Below are 21,946 nucleotides of genomic sequence, written 5' to 3' on the forward strand. Positions count from 1 at the left end.
GTATTAATATTAAATGTATTATTCTTTTTTATTTCGTAGAGGCAGAACTTATGATGAGATGACAACACAAGCTATCAGAAAGTGAAATAAACAATAATCGGTACAATTAAGAACAAATATTCTCAATTTCCCACCAGGTGTTTTCTTTAAATGGGTTTATTCCTGACTGTTCATTGTCATACATTGATATGATACATTTTTTATTGAATATAATTGGTTATACATAAGTTATGTCATGTTGCATTCAGGGACATCAGTTACTTTCTGAAACTAGTTGCCTCGTGCCGCTCCAAAATAAAAGATGGTTCTGCTGCACTTTGTTTGTTTTCGATAATATTTCCTCTTCAACATTTTTCCTTAGCAGCGACCCGCGCTGCGTTCAGGAGCGCCAGGCAGCGTGGGTCCTGCCAGTACTGACAGATGGCCTGGCCCGAGGTTCTCCACCAAATAAAACTCACGTCCAGCTGATAGCAAATCTGTCCGAGCTTCAGATTCTGACTTTAAATGAGAAGAGTTGGAAATGAAGGTCTGAGAAGTGAGGACAAATTCAAGTCTCTTTTCTGCAACGTAACAACATCGAAAGTGAAATATCAAGAGTTATAATACTACATTTATTAACATGCATAATGCTTTCTGATGCACTAAAGCAATAAAGATGTGTCTTATAATGAATTATAGGTTCATTGTCGATTCAATATTCAAGTCTATCATCATGTGCTCAGCAGCTACAGGAGATATGGAGATGAAACACTGAAGTCCTCCTCCAACAGAGCAACAGGAATATATATAGGACATAAAAACTGATCAAATAGTGCAAGAGAATGTTCTGAGATGTGCAAGTAAATATAAATTGAATAGAAACAGAGCACGACGAGTCTATATACACGTAAAGCAAACACGTGCAAACTCTTCCATCAGGAGAAACGCTGCAGATACAAAAACACAAACGTACCAAAACAAATGCAAAGAGAAATAAAAAACTGTTGCACGACAAGTTGCAAGAGGCTGATGTGGAAACATCGGGAGAAAGGGACATCTTCTCTTCAAAACAAATACAAAGAACTGTGCAACGATATACAGGAACCTAGTCGAACTGTGCGTTACTGAAGAGTGTCACTCTGAGGCTGCTTGCAGGTTCTCACAGGTCTCTTTATGCAATGTGTTGGAGGTGAAGGCAGTCCGTTCAGTAATCCTTCATGTCTGAACTGAGTATTTGAGTACTGTGTGTTTCTGCCGCCGCTCTCAAACATCCTGTGTGAATAATTGTTTCTGAGCTGCTGACCCAGTTCTCTCACTCAGAGCCTCTTCTTCTGCAGCGGTAAATAAATACTGTTTTACAGCCAACATCTCTGACACACACACACACACACACACACACACACACACACACACACACACACACACACACACACACACACACACACACACACACACACACACACACACACACACAGCAAGCAAGCACACACGCACAGAAATCAAGCGTCTGCAGAAACGTAGCCATTGTTCAGCTGGAAATGGTCATGTGGAGATAATACTCTGACATAATGATCGTGCACAGTGTGTTATATCTCAGGGTTTGTCGTTAAAGCTGCAGAGAAACACGAAGAAAAGCTGTATTTATCAGCACTTCTCCACCATTATGTTTGAGTGTCTCTGTTTTATCACCTACATCACAGCATATAATATAATAAAATACATAATAAAATATAATAAATAAATATATAATAAAATATAATAAATAAATATATAATAAAATATAATAAATAAATATATAATAAAATATAATAAATAAATATATAATAAAATATAATAAATAAATATATAATAAAATAAAATAAATAAATATATAATAAAATATAATAAATAAATATATAATAAAATAAAATAAATAAATATATAATAAAATATAATAAATAAATAATAATAAACATATTGTTCACAACAAGCATGAGGTGTTAAAGGATTGTTAGCTAATGCAAATCAGCACTCAAACCATTAAATGCACACAAATAATATGAGAAAATAACATTAAATGAGACATTACCTGAAACGGACCGAACCGCAGAATCCCTGGAGTAAAGTGAATATAGGATAACATCCAATGGGATTGTTTGTGCAGCATTTGCAGTAAAAAGTAATTGGATGCAAACATTTAATGTGCTAATAAACAAAATATAAACAATAACCATCATCTGTTGGAGGCATAAACCAAATGTCCAGAATAGAAAGCCTTTATTGTCAATGTACAAAATATACAACAAGGTTTTTAGAGTGCATAATGTTTTTTTTTGGACTAACAGAATAAAATTAGCAACAATAGGCTAGTTGCTGTTTATTCAGCTGAGCAAGAAGCTAACACCACTTTAGCATGGCTAGGCTACTTGCTATTGAACACCAGCTAATGTAGCATGAAGCTAGTTAGCAGAGATAAGCTTTCAGAGATCCACAGTTAGAGTTATTGGGTCAACAATAAGCACTTTCCAGCAGAAACTCACCTGCGGCTTTACGTTCACCTTTTTTCCTCTCAGCTCTCATTGCTAAGGCAGCCATCTTTGTTATTGCTTAAAAGCCACGCCCCTTCTTCCTCTCCTTTAAAGCCACGCCTCCTCTGAGCTTCATTTACTGATTCTTCACCTTTTTAGTTTACTGTATTTCATTTTCTGTTAATTTAACTAGTAAAAGTAGAAGTACTCAGATCTTGTACTTGAGTAAAAGTAGAAGTACTCAGATCTTGTACTTGAGTAAAAGTAGAAGTACTCAGATCTTGTACTTGAGTAAAAGTAGAAGTACTCAGATCTTGTACTTGAGTAAAAGTAGAAGTACTCAGATCTTGTACTTGAGTGAAAGTAGAAGTACTCAGATCTTCTACTTGAGTGAAAGTAGAAGTACTCAGATCTTGTTCTTGAGTGAAAGTAGAATTACTCAGATATTGTACTTGAGTGAAAGTAGAAGTACTCAGATCTTACTTGAGTGAAAGTAGAAGTACTCAGATCTTGTACTTGAGTGAAAGTAGAAGTACTCAGATATTGTACTTGAGTGAAAGTAGAAGTACTCAGATCTTACTTGAGTGAAAGTAGAAGTACTCAGATCTTGTACTTGAGTGAAAGTAGAAGTAGTCAGATCTTGTGGTAAAAGTAGAAGTACTCAGATCTTGTACTTGAGTAAAAGTAGAAGTACTCAGATCTTGTACTTGAGTAAAAGTAGAAGTACTCAGATCTTGTACTTGAGTAAAAGTAGAAGTACTCAGATCTTGTACTTGAGTAAAAGTAGAAGTACTCAGATCTTGTACTTGAGTAAAAGTAGAAGTACTCAGATCTTCTACTTGAGTGAAAGTAGAATTACTCAGATATTGTACTTGAGTGAAAGTAGAAGTACTCAGATCTTACTTGAGTGAAAGTAGAAGTAGTCAGATCTTGTACTTGAGTGAAAGTAGAAGTACTCAGATATTGTACTTGAGTGAAAGTAGAAGTACTCAGATCTTACTTGAGTGAAAGTAGAAGTACTCAGATCTTGTACTTGAGTGAAAGTAGAAGTACTCAGATCTTGTACTTGAGTGAAAGTAGAAGTAGTCAGATCTTGTACTTGAGTGAAAGTAGAAGTAGTCAGATCTTGTGGTAAAAGTAGAAGTACTCAGATCTTGTACTTGAGTGAAAGTAGAAGTACTCAGATCTTACTTGAGTGAAAGTAGAAGTACTCAGATCTTGTGGTAAAAGTAGAAGTACTCAGATCTTGTACTTAGTAAAAGCAGAACGCACAGCCTAAAAACCAAAATAAAGATTATTTATGACTATTTTGTCTTGTTTGGGAGATATTCACATGACATGTTACTTGTTAGACACTTTTATCCAAAGCGACTCACATACTCAGTACTGAGGGCAATCCCCACAGGAGCACTGGGGGGTGAAGTGTCTCAGGGACACAACGACATGCTGACTGCAGAGGGGTTTGAACCTGTGACCCCCTGATCCTAAAACCAACACACTAGTCCACTGCGCCACAGCCTCCCTCCCTTTAGAATAATATATATGAATATAAACCTTTTCCATGTTATTTAGCAGGTATTTGATTCCCTTGAGTTCCTCTCTCAGCCACTATGAGGCATTCAGTGATTGTTAAACCTCCACAGAAGTCAGATATAAAACATATGAACTGATTTCCAACGTCCTCTCACCTTTCCTCAGAACATCCGATCATTAGTTCTGCTTCCTTTTCATTAGCTCTCACTAATAGCCGTCCTCATAGCCAGTCAATTAATTCAGCTCATTAAAGCTCCATTTGTAAAACACTAATTGACTCGTTTCTGCAGAACGGCCAATTAGAGACGAGACACAGGAAAAAATGACTTAATCAGATATAATAAGTAATTACAGGAATCTGCAGATACAGGAGGAGGTTATCCACAAACCTGTTCGCTTACAAACAGAACACACGACAAACTCACAACTCCAGTGTGTTTGCATTATTATAGAGACACTGCATATACACCTGAACATCAGCAGGGGAGGACTCTTTAAAGTAGAGACACTACATACTGATATACACCTGAACATCAGAAGGAGAGAACTCTTTAAAGTAGAGACACTACATACTGATATACACCTGAACATCAGCAGGAGAGAACTCTTTAAAGTAGAGACACTACATACTGATATACACCTGAACATCAGCAGGAGAGGACTCTTTAAAGTAGAGACACTACATACTGATATACACCTGAACATCAGGAGGACAGGACTCTTTAAAGTAGAGACACTACATACTGATATACACCTGAACATCAGCAGGAGTGGACTCTTTAAAGTAGAGACACTACATACTGATATACACCTGAACATCAGCAGGAGAAGACTCTTTAAAGTAGAGACACTACATACTGATATACACCTGAACATCAGCAGGAGAGGTCTCTTTAAAGTAGAGACACTACATACTGATATACACCTGAACATCAGCAGGAGAGGACTCTTTAAAGTAGAGACACTACATACTGATATACACCTGAACATCAGCAGGAGTGGACTCTTTAAAGTAGAGACACTACATACTGATATACACCTGAACATCAGCAGGGGAAGACTCTTTAAAGTAGAGACACTACATACTGATATACACCTGAACATCAGCAGGAGAGGACTCTTTAAAGTAGAGACACTACATACTGATATACACCTGAACATCAGCAGGAGAGGACTCTTTAAAGTAGAGACACTACATACTGATATACACCTGAACATCAGCAGGAGTGGACTCTTTAAAGTAGAGACACTACATACTGATATACACCTGAACATCAGCAGGAGAGGACTCTTTAAAGTAGAGACACTACATACTGATATACACCTGAACATCAGCAGGAGAGGACTCTTTAAAGTAGAGACACTACATACTGATATACACCTGAACATCAGCAGGAGAGGACTCTTTAAAGTAGAGAGAATGTATAAAAACCCTCTCTTCGCCCCTTCTCCATGTTTCAGGTTTTCCTCTTCTCTTTTTTCTGCTGCCAGCTCCCTCTCCTCTCCTGCTGCCTTCCCATCACTTCCTGTTTGTGCAGCACCTGTTCCTGTTTGGCAGGAGGTCCTGATGGCCCTGATGGTCCTGATGGTCCTGATGGTGGATCTGGATCTGGAGACGGGCCATCTGCTGCACCACTTCCCCCCCGACACCCCCACAGATCCCCCTCTCTGCAGGCAGCATCTCTCTGGAGGGATTTCCCACCAGTAAGCTGCAGCAGAAAAGAGAGCGTGCATGGTAACATTAATAATAATTTACTGCATGCATTTAGTCTCAAATACTAAATATCTGCTCCAAATGTACATTGTTAAAGCAGAGAAGATCCAGAGACTTAATGTTACCTAAGAAGCATGCATGCAAAAATATTAAAGATACAAAAAAAAAGGATAGTAATGAAAGTTACACAATTTACAAAAAATACATCCTGTAACAGTTCTGAGGATTTAGCAGCAAGGTATTACACAGTTAATAACAATAAAGTACTTCTTATCTTATCTTATTATAAGAATAATATAAGCGTCTTTGAGCATTATAAAAGCGCTTTAATTATTATTGTTATTATTATTATTATTATTATTATTATGGAGAAGCAACATATTTTTTTGTTGTTGTTGTGTGACTATTTTTTATTGGATTAAATCCCTTTACTATTACTTTATAATATTTATATGTTGTGCTATTTTGTATATTCTGTAAAATATGAAATTAAATACTACATATTATGACCAAAACATTATACATTTTTTGCCAGTATATTTATATGTTCTACTTTAATTTGTTATAATGTGCAATGCCTTGCTTGTTTATGCTGCAACACATTTTTTCCCCCATACATTTGATTTTTATTTTATTAAAAAACTACAACTCCCAAGCTGAAATGTAGGCGTCCCTATCTTTCTGCGCATGCGGAACATGATGTTACGCGCGGCGCGAACCCATGCGGATATGCACGCGATGTAAAATGGCCGCGTGAAGAAGTCTCGTTCAAAACAGTTTCAGTTTTTCATTTTTTCCTCAGAAGCTGCTGAAATAAAACCTCTCTAAAAACAATCTGCGACACCGAGCATCTGTCCGGTAAACACTGACAGGAAGAGGTTGGATAAACGGTCCAGAACAGGTACCTTTAAGGGTTTTAAAATACATTCAATCTGTCTGTATGAGGAGCTAACGTTAGCTTGACATTATCTTCTAGCCGTTAGCATTGAAAGCTAAACAGGCTTAAAACTCATTGTTTAAATTGCTAAAAATCACAGACAACATCAACGATATACTGTTTATAAATGGTTTGTACACAACTCATACACTATGTACTCCCTAGCCATGTAGATATCTGGGGGTTAGCTTTACACGTTCACCGGTTACCGGCCTGATGATGTTAGCACCGGAAAACACTGCATATTTCGCTTTTTAGTGCCTTTACAGTTAAAAGTTAAAATCACCACCTCAGGAACTGTTAACATGAATACAACTTGAACTAACTGATGTTATAAACAAGGATCTGATGGCATGAAGAGCTAAATGAAGCTAACGTCAGGGTTAGTGAGTTTACACCATGAGGAATAGCTTTGGTGTGAATGGTAAACAAATGATAATACATGCTGCTTTTAAAGACAAGGAAAGAAGAAAACGTCATTTAAAAAACACAAAAAGAGCAAATAAATCCCCATAATTTAAGCTATTTTAAAGATTGTTTGCACAAATGAAAAATAGAGACAATGTTTACACAAAATATTATTGTATGAAACTGAGTACAGTAAATGTGAGGCAGAAGCGAACTATCATCAGCTCTTAAACTACATTTATGATATTAGTAACGTTTTAGTCAGATTTAACTGTAAAAACGTCAAGATCCTCAAATGTGATTGTTTTCTACTCTTTATTTTCCAATGATGTGCAATGCACTTAAAAATGTCCGAATTTAGGATCAATAAAGTACATCTTAAATGCTGGTTTATTAGTTTTCTATGTTTGTTTGTCAACAACACATTTAAATCTCTTGTGTACAACCATGCAAAAACATAGCTCAGTTATATAATGAACAAGCCTTACTGTTTTACTACCTGTTTACATCTTTGTATTTATCTGTATATTTATATTCTCATTACGGTTTGCGTGTTACTTTATTAACTTGACATTCACCTCCATGAAGCCACACTCGGTTATGCTTTCTGTATCCCAAATAACTTCTCTTCTTTGTTCATGTTTTCCTTTTTAAATCGACCGTGTTGTTGATGTAAGTCTAGCTTAAGTACAGTGTATTTAAAACAAGTATAAAGTGAACTACTCCATACACCCCCCCCCCCCCCCCCCCTGACATAATGGTTTGCTGGGTTTGTGGTTTATTTAGTGAATATCTGCTTTTAAAAGTAATTTACGACCCTGTCTTTGCTCCTGACTAACTATTATAATCAATAACTATATTATTACTTAATTACATATGAATGCATCAGCTAACTGTCGTACCGTTTCTGTGTCTCAGAGCCGGTGGGATGGCGAAGAGGATCGCTGATAAAGAGCTGACGGACAGGAACTGGGACCAGGAGGAGGAGGGAGAGGAGGTGAGACAAGAAGATAGAAGAAACCCTCTGTACATGCACAGCACACCGTGACATGTGTCCTCTGCTTTAACCCAACCTAGAACCAGGAGGCTAGTGCTAGGAGGCTAGTGCTAGGAGTCTAGTGCTAGGAGTCTAGAGCCAGGAGTCTAGTGCTAGGAGTCTAGAGCTAGGAGTCTAGTGCTAGGAGTCTAGAGCTAGGAGTCTAGTGCTAGGAGTCTAGAGCTAGGAGTCTAGTGCTAGGAGTCTAGTGCTAGGAGTCTAGAACCAGGAGTCTAGTGCTAGGAGTCTAGTGCTAGGAGTCTAGAACCAGGAGTCTAGTGCTAGGAGTCTAGTGCTAGGAGTCTAGTGCTAGGAGTCTAGTGCTAGGAGTCTAGTGCTAGGAGTCTAGTGCTAGGAGTCTAGTGCCAGGAGTCTAGTGCTAGGAGTCTAGAGCTAGGAGTCTAGTGCTAGGAGTCTAGTGCCAGGAGTCTAGTGCTAGGAGGCTAGTGCTAGGAGTCTAGAGCTAGGAGTCTAGTGCTAGGAGTCTAGTGCTAGGAGTCTAGAACCAGGAGTCTAGTGCTAGGAGTCTAGTGCTAGGAGTCTAGTGCTAGGAGTCTAGAGCTAGGAGTCTAGAACCAGGAGTCTAGTGCTAGGAGTCTAGTGCTAGGAGTCTAGAGCTAGGAGTCTGGTGCTAGGAGTCTAGTGCTAGGAGTCTAGTGCTAGGAGTCTGGAACAAGGAGTCTAGTGCTAGGAGTCTAGTGCTAGGAGTCTAGAGCCAGGAGTCTAGTGCTAGGAGTCTAGAACCAGGAGTCTAGTGCTAGGAGTCTAGAACAAGGAGTCTAGTGCTAGGAGTCTAGTGCCAGGAGTCTAGTGCTAGGAGTCTAGAACCAGGAGTCTAGTGCCAGGAGTCTAGAACAAGGAGTCTAGTGCTAGGAGTCTAGAACCAGGAGTCTAGTGCTAGGAGTCTAGAACAAGGAGTCTAGTGCCAGGAGTCTAGTGCCAGGAGTCTAGTGCTAGGAGTCTAGTGCTAGGAGTCTAGAACCAGGAGTCTAGAACAAGGAGTCTAGTGCCAGGAGTCTAGTGCTAGGAGTCTAGAACCAGGAGTCTAGTGCTAGGAGTCTAGAACAAGGAGTCTAGTGCCAGGAGTCTAGTGCTAGGAGTCTAGAACAAGGAGTCTAGTGCTAGGAGTCTAGTGCTAGGAGTCTAGAACCAGGAGTCTAGTGCTAGGAGTCTAGTACTAGGAGCAGTGGGCAGCTATTGTACAGCGCCCGGGGAGCAATGGGAGTGAGGGGGGAAGGGGGGTGTCCGGTGCCTTGCTCAAGGGCACCGCGGCAGGGCAGGAGGTGAACTGGGACCTCTCCAAGTAGCAGTCCACACTCCATATTTTAGGTCTGGTCGGGGACTTGAACCGGCGACCCTACGGCTCCCAGTCCAAGCCCCTACTGACTGAACCACTGCCGGATAACAACAACAACAAACACAATTATTGAGACTAACAAAAACAATCAGAAAAACCTGAGTCCGAGGCGTCGCTGTCACTTTGATCTGTTCTGGGAATCATCTGGGCCTCATATTAAAAGAGGACATGTCCCAACCTTTATGTCCCAAATGGCATTTCCTAAGCTCTGTTTTTGCTTTGCTGTACCAGAGATTTAAATGTGTTGTTGTGTACAAACAACAATCCAATACTCAGAGACCATTAGTTTACAGCCATGGAAAACGATTAAACCGGCATTTAAGGTAATTAGATATATTTATTGACGCCAAATTGGGAAATGTTTAAATGAAAGTCAAGGCATTACTCATCGTTTGGAAATAAAGAGTAGAAAACATCTGAGGATCTGGAAGCCACATTGTCACAGTTTAATCTGAATCAAACGTCACTTATATATTAAATGTAGTGTAAGAGCTAATGGGCGGTTTTGGCGCAGTGGTTACCGTTGGTTATCCCGGAGGTCATCACACTGGAGTCAATCCCGCCTCGGCCGCCACTGCGTCAGGCCGTTGTGTCCTTGGGCAAGACACTTTACCTGCATTTGCTCCTGTAGGTAATGTCCACAGTAATGACTCTTACATGTCTAATATGTGTAATGTGTATTTGTAAAGCGCTTTGAGCACCTGTAAAAGCGCTCTAATAAAAAATGTAATCCATTATTATTATTATTATTATTAATGATAGTTAGCCTCTGCCTCACATTCACTCAGTTTTTTTATATTTTGTGTAAATATTGTCTTTAATATTGCGTGTATGTAATGGTAACTTTTTTCAATTCTTCTCTCCGTGTCGTTGGAGCACCCTTAGTTTACAGCTTAAAGAACGATGTTTGATTTGTCCCATTTCTGATGTTTCTTCTTTTTCTCCATCTCCTTCTTCTTCTTCTTCTTCTTCTTCTTCTTCGTCAGGCCGGGACGTTTTTAGTTGCGACTGAAGATGTGTTGAAGAGCCGGGCGATAAAGAAAGCCAAGCGCAGAAACATCGGAGAGGTAAAAAGTGAAAGATCCACTTCCCTGGTGAATGAAATATGGAATAAAAGCTCAAAGATGTGATTTGGTGACGTGAGCTACCAAAATGATAAATATTAATATATATGTCTTGAGAAATAAATATACCGTTTCGTGAGCCAGAGGGAATATTGTTTGGCCTTCGTACTCCTGCTTTATAAATAAGAATAAGTTAGAATATCAACTCTTTAACCTAAACTCTCATCCGCACACTTAAATATGTTGAAAATGTTTAAACGAATGCACAACTTTTTACTGTGATATCTTGTTTCAATAGTTCACTTTATTATTTCTGTATTCTATTCTGTCTTTATTTTGTCTTTGTGTGAATCCTGTTTTTAAACGCCTGCATTTCCACAAGCAGATAAATAAATCAAGTTCAATCTTATCTTAATATAAGCGATCTTAGCCCTTGAGAGTCCTGGGCTAATTGGGTCGTTTTCACATACTTTTGATTCGTCTTAAACCCCGTTAAGAAATGTGTAGCATGTGAACGTTTGGTATCTTATTTCCTGCCCTTCTGATTGGTTCCCGTGTCGTCAGGCGGAAAGCGGCGGTTCCTCTTTTAAAGGCTTCAAAGGTTTCTCTCTGACTCCGGCTCCGGGCGGAGAACCGGCTCCGACCGGGTTTTCCGGATTTGGGAACGGAGGAGGAGGATTCACGGGACTGAGCGGCTCGACCAATGGGAGCAGCGGCACTCCAGCATTCACAGGATTCTTCTCTCCAGCCTCCAAAGCCACAGCACCTGGTGAGAGAACACACCTGAGCTTCATGTCACCTTAAGCTCTCCTACTATTCTGCTTTAGGCCTTTCATACAGGTCTCAGATATATACAAATACATACAGGACATGTCTCTGAAGTGTCCTGCTCCAGACCCCAAACAGACCCCTGTAGCCCCCCCCCCCCTCTCTTCCAGCTGTTACTAAGGACATGTCTCTGAAGTGTCCTGCTCCAGACCCCAAACAGACCCCTGTAGCCCCCCCCCCCCTCTCTGTTCCAGCTGTTACTAAGGACATGTCTCTGAAGTGTCCTGCTCCAGACCCCAAACAGACCCCTGTAGCCCCCCCCCCCTCTCTGTTCCAGCTGTTACTAAGGACATGTCTCTGAAGTGTCCTGCTCCAGACCCCAAACAGATCCCTGTAGCCCCCCCCCCCCCTCTCTGCCAGCTGTTACTAAGGACATGTCTCTGAAGTGTCCTGCTCCAGACCCCAAACAGACCCCTGTAGCCCCCCCCCCCTCTCTGTTCCAGCTGTTACTAAGGACATGTCTCTGAAGTGTCCTGCTCCAGACCCCAAACAGACCCCTGTAGCCCCCCCCCCCTCTCTGTTCCAGCTGTTACTAAGGACATGTCTCTGAAGTGTCCTGCTCCAGACCCCAAACAGATCCCTGTAGCCCCCCCCCCCCCTCTCTGCCAGCTGTTACTAAGGACATGTCTCTGAAGTGTCCTGCTCCAGACCCCAAACAGACCCCTGTAGCCCCCCCCCCCTCTCTGCCAGCTGTTACTAAGGACATGTCTCTGAAGTGTCCTGCTCCAGACCCCAAACAGACCCCTGTAGCCCCCCCCCCTCTCTGCCAGCTGTTACTAAGGACATGTCTCTGAAGTGTCCTGCTCCAGACCCCAAACACACCCCTGTAGCCCCCCCCCCTCTCTTCCAGCTGTTACTAAGGACATGGCTCTGAAGTGTCCTGCTCCAAACCCATAACAGATCCTTGTAGCCCCCCCCCCCTCTCTCTGCCAGCTGTTACTAAGGACATGTCTCTGAAGTGTCCTGCTCCAAACCCATAACAGATCCTTGTAGCCCCCCCCCCCCCCCCCTCTCTTCCAGCTGTTACTAAAGAGCTGACTCTGGGTCAGTAGCTGTAGAGAGAGAGTAGATCTCATCAGGAGAACTCCACATCATGTTCCAAACCACATCAAGGATCCTCTCTGAAACAGGATGGAGCTCAAACTCTCTCTCTCTCAGGTTTACCTCAAGGTGACTTCCTTTTGATTTCCTGCTTCTTCACACACACTCTCTCCAGTGCAGGTTAGCTCTGAGAGTTAGCATGCTAAAGTAAACACAGACAATATTACTTCCAGAACACGTCTCATTGTTTCTGACAGCAACCTTTCTGATTGGCCCGTGGGGGTAAAGCCCGCCCACATTTTAGTAATGTGGTCATGACGCAGCAAATCTGGATCAGCTCCGTTGTTCCCCGTTTTTAGAGATGTGGTTACGGAGGGAAAGAGAGAGGGGTTTATTTTCTGACACTTTGAGAGTCTCCTGACACACCGGGGACACACCGGGGACACATGGTGATGTAGAGAAGACATCACTTTGAGAGTCTCCTGACACACGGGGGACACACCGGGGGGGGACACCGGGGACACATGGTGATGTAGAGAAGACATCAGAAAGGGAGGATAGCTTTAAAGTCAACAAGGTGATCTGTAAAACCGAACTCTTCTGCTTCTTTCTCTCAGGTCTCACCTTCAGCTCCGACACCAAGCAGACCAACGGCTCCTCTTCCTCCTCCTCCTCTTCCTCCTCCTCCTCCTCCTCCTCCTCCTCCCATAAGGAGTACAGTCGCCAGCTGACGGCTCTGAACTGCTCGGTCCGTGATTGGATAACGAAGCACGTGAACGACAACCCTCTCTGCGACCTGAACCCAATCTTCAGAGACTACGAGAAGCACCTGGGCAGCATCGAGCGGCAGTACGGAGAGAAGAAGAAAGACCCTCCTCCCACTGTTCCTCTTCCTCTTCCTGCCTCCTCCTCTTCATCACCCTTCTCCTTCACTAAGACACCAGCAGAAGAGACCAATCAGAGCGTCTCGTTTAACTTCGGGCAGAAGGTGGACAGCAGTGTCGTCGCAGCGTTAGCCTCAAAACCTCCGCCTAGCTTCTCCTTCTCCTCCTCTTCATCATCATCCTCCTCCTCTGGGCTGTTCGGAGGAGCTGCTTTCAGTTCACCCAAAACTGAGGCTGCTCGACCCACAGGTACAGAAATATAAAATATAAATATCTATAATGAATGTGCTTTAGTTTAGAGCAAGAGCCCCCCCAAATGACTCCTGTTGGTCAATCAAGGTTCAAAGTCTCAAAATGCTTCAACTACCGTCCCAAACTGGATGAATGTGAAGTATTTAGTTAAAGGAGGATGAGAGCGTAACTAAGGAGCTCTATTGGAGTGACTCTGATGGTTACTGGACTCAGGATTCATTCATGTGGATTCCCGCTGAATGAAGAAATTAAAGGACGGAGGAAGTGGAACCAATTCACAAAGGGATCAAACTGTTTAAAACACATGCTCAAAGTAAGATGGATTCTGCCGATGTGTTTCTGTTGAGAGAGATGAGGAGTGGCATTTACAGTGGCCAATCAGAGGGTCTCAAACCGGATACATCACACGGGATGAGGGTTCCCAACCAACCAGAATGGTTTAAAGTTAAACTAAGGAAGTAGACGTAACACATATACCGATAGCAGCACCGTTTGTCCAGCGGCTTAACGGTATACCGATACCGTCCAATCAGGTACCGGTATTGACTTAGTACCGGTTCTCGGTACCCATCCCTAACCATCACAAATAGTTACTTTACGATATGTTGTATTTATCTGATAGTTAAAAAAGGTATATAGTTGAATTATTTTATAACAAAACAAACTATTAATCCTTTTGCTTTATGATCCGGATAAAGCCTCTGATGCACTTCATGATATTTAAATTTAAGATAATAAAAACTAAGTTAGAATTCTCGCGCTAAAAAAAATTGTAAATAAAATCTGAAGAAGTTACACACATTATTCCTGACACTTTATTATTTAGTTTCCTGTTGTTGTTGTTGTTGTTGTTGTTGTTGTTGTTGTTGTTGTTGTTGTTGTTAAACCAATAATAAATAGGTGTTATTTCTCTGTGTAGATGAGAATGGAGAGGAGGAGACAGACGAGCCTCCCAAAGTGGACGTGAAGGAGGTGAAGGAGGACGACGCTTTCTACTCCAAGAAGTAAATGAGACTCATTTATTCATCATTAATATTGTTTAAAGTATCCTTGTAGTAGGCGGAGGCGTGTGGCGCAGTGGATAGAGCCTTGGTCTCAGGTTCAAACCCCACTGCAGTCAGCATGTCGTTGTGTCCCTGAGACACTTCACCCCAAAGTGCTCCTGTGGGGATTGGCCTCAGTATTGAGTATGTGAGTCGCTTTGGATAAAAGAGACTCACGAGTGACATGTCCTGTAAAAGTATAAGTTGTATTAGTAGTTATAGTAGTTGTATTGGTAGTATAACAGTAGCAGTATTAGTAGTTATAGTAGTTATAGTAGTTGTATTGGTAGTATAACAGTAGCAGTATTAGTAGTTATAGTAGTTATAGTAGTTGTATTGGTAGTATAACAGTAGCAGTATTAGTAGTTATAGTAGTTGTATTGGTAGTATAACAGTAGCAGTATTAGTAGTTATAGTAGTTATAGTAGTTGTATTGGTAGTATAACAGTAGCAGTATTAGTAGTTATAGTAGTTATAGTAGTTGTATTGGTAGTATAACAGTAGCAGTATTAGTAGTTATAGTAGTTATAGTAGTTGTATTGGTAGTATAACAGTAGCAGTATTAGTAGTTATAGTAGTTATAGTAGTTGTATTGGTAGTATAACAGTAGCAGTAATAGTAGTTATAGTAGTTGTATTGGTAGTATAACAGTAGCAGTATTAGTAGTTATAGTAGTTATAGTAGTTGTATTGGTAGTATAACAGTAGCAGTATTAGTAGTTATAGTAGTTGTATTGGTAGTATAACAGTAGCAGTAATAGTAGTTATAGTAGTTGTATTGGTAGTATAACAGTAGCAGTATTAGTAGTTATAGTAGTTATAGTAGTTGTATTGGTAGTATAACAGTAGCAGTATTAGTAGTTATAGTAGTTATAGTAGTTGTATTGGTAGTATAACAGTAGCAGTATAACAGTAGTAGTAGTAGTAGTAGTAGTAGTATCAGTAGTTATAGTAATTTTAGTAGTATTAGTATAACAGTATTAGTAGTTATAGTAATTGTAGTATAACAGTAGCAGTATAACAGTAATAGTAGTAGTAGTAGTAGTAGTATCAGTAGTTATAGTAATTTTAGTAGTAGTATAGCAGTAGTAGTAGTAGTATCAGTAGTTATAGTAATTGTAGTAGTAGTTGTAGTAGTTATAGTAGTTGTAGTAGTAGTTATAGTAATTGTAGTAGTAGTAGTATAACAGTAGTAGTATTAGTATAACAGTATTAGTAGTAGTAGTAGTAGTAGTATCAGTAGTTGTAGTAATTGTAGTAGTAGTATAGCAGCAGTAGTAGTAGTATCAGTAGTTATAGTAATTGTAGTAGTAGTATAAGAGTAGCAGTATCAGTAGTTATAGTAGTTATAGTAGTAGTATAGCAGCAGTAGTAGTATCAGTAGTTATAGTAGTTGTAGTAGTTGTAGTAGTTATAGTAGTTGTAGTAGTAGTTATAGTAATTGTAGTAGTAGTAGTATAACAGTAGTAGTATTAGTATAACAGTATTAGTAGTAGTAGTAGTAGTAGTATCAGTAGTTGTAGTAATTGTAGTAGTAGTATAGCAGCAGTAGTAGTAGTATCAGTAGTTATAGTAATTGTAGTAGTAGTATAAGAGTAGCAGTATCAGTAGTTATAGTAGTTATAGTAGTAGTATAGCAGCAGTAGTAGTATCAGTAGTTATAGTAGTTGTAGTAGTTGTAGTAGTAGTATAGCAGCAGCAGTAGTAGTATCAGTAGTTATAGTAGTTGTAGTAGTAGTATAGCAGTAGTAGTAGTATCAGTAGTTATAGTAGTTGTAGTAGTAGTATAGCAGTAGTAGTAGTATCAGTAGTTATAGTAGTTGTAGTAGTAGTATAGCAGTAGTAGTAGTAGTATAAGAGTAGCAGTATCAGTAGTTATAGTAGTTGTAGTAGTAGTATAGCAGTAGTAGTAGTAGTATAAGAGTAGCAGTATCAGTAGTTATAGTAGTTGTAGTAGTAGTATAGCAGTAGTAGTAGTATCAGTAGTTATAGTAGTTGTAGTAGTAGTATAGCAGTAGTAGTAGTAGTATAAGAGTAGCAGTATCAGTAGTTATAGTAATTGTAGTAGTAGTATAGCAGCAGTAGTAGTAGTATAAGAGTAGCAGTATCAGTAGTTATAGTAGTTGTAGTAGTAGTATAGCAGTAGTAGTAGTATCAGTAGTTATAGTAGTTGCAGTAGTAGTATAGCAGTAGTAGTAGTATCAGTAGTTATAGTAGTTGTAGTAGTAGTATAGCAGTAGTAGTAGTAGTATAAGAGTAGCAGTATCAGTAGTTATATTAATTGTAGTAGTAGTATAGCAGCAGTAGTAGTATCAGTAGTTATAGTAGTTATATTAATTGTAGTAGTAGTATAGCAGCAGTAGTAGTATCAGTAGTTATAGTAGTTATAGTAGTTATAGTAATTGTAGTAGTAGTATAGCAGTAGTATTAGTATTATATTAATTGTTGACTTCAGTTCATTTCGTGGCTATTTTGGAAATGTTTCTCATTTATTCCCAGACGAAGGAACAGAGGTAATGGTTTATAGTTAGTATAATTCACTGATCCAAGGAGATCCTGGTCTCAAACAGCTCGACTGGAGTCGACTCGAGGTGTAACGTGTGATGTTTGTTGTGTTTCAGGTGCAAGCTGTTCTATAAGAAGGACTCTGAGTTTAAGGAGAAAGGAGTGGGGACTCTTCACCTGAAGAAGAGCGACGACGACAGAGTGCAGCTGCTCATCAGAGCCGACACCAACCTGGGTAGAAATATACACATTATAGATATCTATATATTTATATATAGATATAGATATAGATATCTTTGTGCTAAGATTTATATTTAAAAGAAAGGTTTAAAATGGTATAAACAACAAAACGTCAATAGCCTTGAATGTCCTGAAGGAGTTAGATATCAGAAGTATAAGTAGTAATATTAGTAGTATGAGTTATATTAGTATTAGTATGAGTTATATTAGTATTAGTATGAGTTATATTAGTATTAGTATGAGTTGTAGTAGTAGTATTAGTATATGTGTGGTAGTATTAGATGTATGAGATATAAATACACGTATACGTAGTGAAAATTCATAATAATAAGTTGAAACCAACAGCGTCTTTCACTCTTTAGATCCACAGGAGACAGAACATGCTCAATATAGCTTTATTTATGAAGCACTTTAAAACCTCCAGACCAAAGTGATGTACAAACAAACAAACAAACAAACAAACAGCTCACACAACATAGAACAAGTACAACTAAAAGCATCAATCTCCCAGAAGTCAAACCCCTGAGCAGAGTCTCGTGGAGAGACTCAAACATCGTGTATTTCAGGACGTTTTGAAAGCCTTCCCTCTCAGTGTGTTTCCTCCTGCTGCTCTCTTAGTCTCCTCGTTACCACAGGTGAGTTTCATTAACCTGTAAAACATCTGAACCCAGAAGGAGCTTCATTTAAACAGAGGAAAGCACAAGCTGAACGGTGTTCACACAGCGCCCCCTGCTGGTCACACAGCCCCCCCCGCTGGTCACACAGCGCCCCCTGCTGGTCACACAGCGCCCCCCGCTGGTCACACAGCGCCCCCCGCTGGTCACACAGCGCCCCCCGCTGGTCCAACACAGGAACTGAACAGTTTCTCTGCACCACGTTTTTAGTATTTGTACCGGTTGAACCCTGAAGGAGATAGGGTAATAACTTCAGAATGAACTACGTCTGAAAGCAGAAGTCCAGGGCAAATAATTGCAAGTCTCTTCAGTGCGCACGCCACGAAACCAGATGCATTGTGGGATATGTAGTTTATGGGCATGTAACGGTATATTAAACGTGTAATATTCTTTCAGAGCTCTAGCGGGGCCGTCTGGAGTTTGGTTTGACCCCCCTGATTGAAATCCTCAGAAGCTGAACGGTGGTCACACAGCGCCCCCCGCTGGTCGAGCACAGGAACTGATCAGTGTTCCTCTAGTTAGTCTGAATGCTCTTCAACAGCTTTCACACTGTTGTTCTTCAAATCTTTATTATTTCAACCAAACTTTGTCCGCTAACTCCTTCAGCTACAGAAACCATTCAAATGTTCAGCTCCTTCAGGACGTGACTGCTAGGACTTGTTGTTTATGACATTTATACTTTTTAAAGCTTTATTAGCTCAGTTCAGCATCATGTACACAGTTTACAGCATTCATACGCATTTTCTACTTTGACTAATTCTTCTAAATACTTAACCTGACGTCCTCTCTCTCATCCGGCTGAACACCATCAGTGTGTTCCTGTAGAGGCTTTGAATGTCTTAGTGATTCTTCTGAATACTCACCTCTCTCTCTCTCTCTCTCTCTCTCTCTCTCTCTCTCTCTCTCTCTCTCTCTCTCTCTCTCTCTCTCTCTCTCTCTCTCTCTCTCTCTCTCTCTCTCTCTCTCTCTCGCTCTCTCTCTCGCTCTCTCTCTCTCTCGCTCTCGCTCTCACCTCTCGCTCTCACCTCTCTCTCTCTCTCTCTCTCGCTCTCGCTCTCGCTCTCACCTCTCGCTCTCTCTCTCACCTCTCTCTCCCTCTCTCGCTCTCTCTCTCACCTGTCTCACCTCTCTCTCCCTCTCTCGCTCTCTCGCTCTCTCACCTGTCTCACCTCTCTCTCCCTCTCTCACCTCTCTCTCCCTCTCTCTCTCTCTCTCTCGCTCTCTCGCTCTCTCACCTGTCTCACCTCTCTCTCCCCCCTCCCTCCCTCAGGTCACATCCTGCTGAACATCCTGCTCCAGGCGTCTCTCCCAGTCTCTCGTCTGGGGAAGAACAACGTGATGGTGGTCTGCGTGCCGAACCCCCCCGTCGACGAGAAGAACCCCAGCAGCCCGGTTCCTCTGCTGATCAGAGTGAAGACCTCAGAGGACGCTGACCAGCTGCACAAGCTGCTGGAGGAGAAGAAGGCCTGAGACACACACACACACACACACACACACACACACACACACACACACACACACACACACACACACAGACACACAGACACACAGACACAGACACAGACACACACACACACACACACATAGACACACTGAGAGACACACACAGACGCACACACACAGTCCCCCCCCCTCTCAATTAATTCGTCATACTGTGAAATCTGTTTTCAATCAAACCGTTCAGACATTCCTCGCTGCTGCTCTGAGTCCTCGATCACACCGGACGGAGAGGACATTATACGACTCTTTCTCAGAAAACACTTCGAGCCACTGATGCTGCTGTACTTCGTGGACGTCTGAGATGTGTCGTGACTTTTGATCGAGCCGTTTTCAATGTCGGTAGATTAAAAAGTACTAGAAAATGTTATCTTGTGGTTTTTCTGTTGAATTTCACACATTTCAGCAAATCAGTCTAAATGTGTGAAATTGAAAAAGGGAAAAACACGTTCTCACGTTTACTCCAAACATTCTGAAGGAGCTTCTGTAGTCAAATGTCTCTTAAGATGTTCAAGAGTTTTTACAGTTTTCTGTGATTTTAATTGCAATAAATGCATAAAAATGAAGAAAATCTTTGAATTGAAAGGGATTAAATAGAAAGAAGACAGAACTCACACATTTACTCTTAAAAAGGTCAAATTGAACAGAAACAAATTGGTATAAAAAAATGCAGAAATTCACAAGAAAGTCTGTTACATGTAACGTATCGTCCGGTGTGATCGCCCCGTCACGGTTCAGCTTTTATTTTGAAATCCAGACGAGTTCTGATCCTCACGCTGCGTTTCCTTTATGGGGGGGGCATCCTGATTACAGAGTTCAGTCGATTTGGTTTTACAAATTCAATATTTACATTAAACAGTTTGTTTTTATTTGAATGAGTGTTTTTTTGTTGCTCTGGGATTATTTATTGTCACGTCGTGCGGAAGCTTCTGGAAACGTGATTTTATTTCTCAAAGTGTCCTTCGTCAGTCTGAGAACATTTGTAAAGACGTTAGTGGGAAATAAAAAGGAAACTAACCCAACGGCTTCTTCATTTCTTTATCTTTTCTGGTTTGATTCTTTATTTCTGCTTCATATTAAATATTAAAGGTCCCGTGTCCCGGCCCTTTCTACTGATCATAGTTCCATCGTCCAGGTCTACTAGAGTAGATTTATATTGTTCAATGTTCCAAACTCACATTGGTTTCTGAAACACCCCCCCTCCCCCCTCTCCCTTTGAGCCCACTGTGCTCTGATTGGTCGGGAAGCTGACAGGCTCGTTGCTGACAGACGGCTTCCGGGTCGGCGATACTCAGAGAACAAGCGAAACTCATCCTGAGCACACTCAGACACTCACAGCCAAAGTAAACACAATAAGTGAGGCTTGATATTGAGAAAGAAAAAGGTTTGTAACGCTGTGAGCGTGGGTCTGCGGAGAGCATTTCAACGTAGCAGCCCGAAAAACGTTTACCCATTGAAACAGTCGTGGTAGATACCTTGTTTGTTTTAAACATAAATACACAAACGACAATGAATACTTCCAGGTTGTGAACCCGAGTCTCCCGCTGGTCCAAACAAAGCAGGAACAGCATGTTCTTCAGAGCCCTACGCTGTGCATATCCGGCATGAATGCTGAAAGCTTTGTTTTGTGAAAGGCTGGCAGAGGGTGCGGGCGTGGCTCCTGGGTATAAGATAAGATGAACCTTTATTAATCCCAGAGGGGAAATTCAGTTGTACAAAGCAGCAACAAGGTAAGCGTGAAAAAACAGTCCCTACGTAGCGATACCCAGGAAGTAAACTTGAAATCTCAGACGAGGCGTTTTGGGGAGGTGTTAGAGTTTTACTCCCAGGGTGCACTTTGATGGTGTTTGACTCTGCAGACCGTTTACATGCAGAGAAACCTTCATAGCACACAAGGGGACGGGGAAGAACCGCAAAAGCAAAGGTCCCATGTCATGCTTTTTTTCATCAGTATTTCACAGGTCTCAGATATATCCAGAGCCTGTCTCTGATTGGCTGAAACACCAAACAGATCATTGCAGCATTACCCATAATCCCCTCTGTTTCAGCCCTGTTTCCAAAGTGCTGATTCTCTGTCTGTTACTTTAGATGAAAATAAGGAGCCCCTCCCCGCGCCCCTCTGAGAGACATTTGGTTACAAAGAACTCAATGGTGCTCTAGAGGCGCTTTCACACCGCAGTCCTTTTCCCACAATGGTTCATCAGAACTTAGTTCATGAGAACTCTTTAGTTCTCATGAACTAAGTGAGGGAGGATTAGGCAAATGAAGCCGCTGACGTCACTTCTTCTTCTGCTTTGGGTTTACTGGCAGGCCGCAAACAACTTCACGGCGTATACTGCCACCCGGAGTCCCCGGCCGGAAGTCCCCGGAGTTGGGGAAGGCTTCAGTAGAAGCTGCTGGGACTCCCAGCAGCTTCTACTGAAGCCTTCAGAGTAAACGGCCAGAACG

The 21,946-nt window shown here is 41.1% G+C and overlaps 2 protein-coding genes across 2 annotated transcripts in view; one reads left to right on the top strand and one right to left on the bottom strand.

Annotated features, from left to right (window-relative positions):
* phf21b (PHD finger protein 21B) overlaps positions 1-5,700 on the bottom strand; it is a gene marked incomplete at its 5' end in the record, with an annotated part of 33,514 nt that extends 27,814 nt beyond the window's left edge. The window contains one exon of the mRNA XM_079655706.1: positions 5,561-5,700. Coding sequence (XP_079511832.1) covers positions 5,561-5,700 — 140 coding nt within the window. The remainder of the gene's footprint in view (positions 1-5,560) is intronic.
* A 742-nt stretch (positions 5,701-6,442) lies between these two features.
* nup50 (nucleoporin 50) lies at positions 6,443-20,520 on the top strand. The gene is made up of 8 exons (XM_079654563.1): positions 6,443-6,634; positions 7,997-8,075; positions 10,458-10,538; positions 11,100-11,304; positions 13,022-13,537; positions 14,460-14,544; positions 17,204-17,322; positions 19,272-20,520. The coding sequence occupies exons 2-8, from the start codon at positions 8,007-8,009 to the stop codon at positions 19,469-19,471; spliced, it is 1,275 nt and encodes a 424-aa protein (XP_079510689.1). The 5' UTR covers positions 6,443-6,634; positions 7,997-8,006; the 3' UTR covers positions 19,472-20,520.
* The last annotated feature ends 1,426 nt before the right edge of the window (positions 20,521-21,946 follow it).

The sequence above is a fragment of the Notothenia rossii genome (assembly GCF_949606895.1).
Source record: "Notothenia rossii genome assembly, chromosome: 10".
Lineage (NCBI taxonomy): Eukaryota > Metazoa > Chordata > Actinopteri > Perciformes > Nototheniidae > Notothenia > Notothenia rossii.

Coding starts and splice junctions, on each gene's coding strand:
- nup50 (XM_079654563.1), top strand. CDS start 8,007: ATGGCGAAGAGGATCGCTGATAAAGAGCTGACGGACAGGAACTGGGAC. Junction 10,539..11,099: donor AGCGCAGAAACATCGGAGAG/GTAAAAAGTGAA, acceptor CCGTGTCGTCAG/GCGGAAAGCGGCGGTTCCTC. Junction 17,323..19,271: donor CAGAGCCGACACCAACCTGG/GTAGAAATATAC, acceptor TCCCTCCCTCAG/GTCACATCCTGCTGAACATC.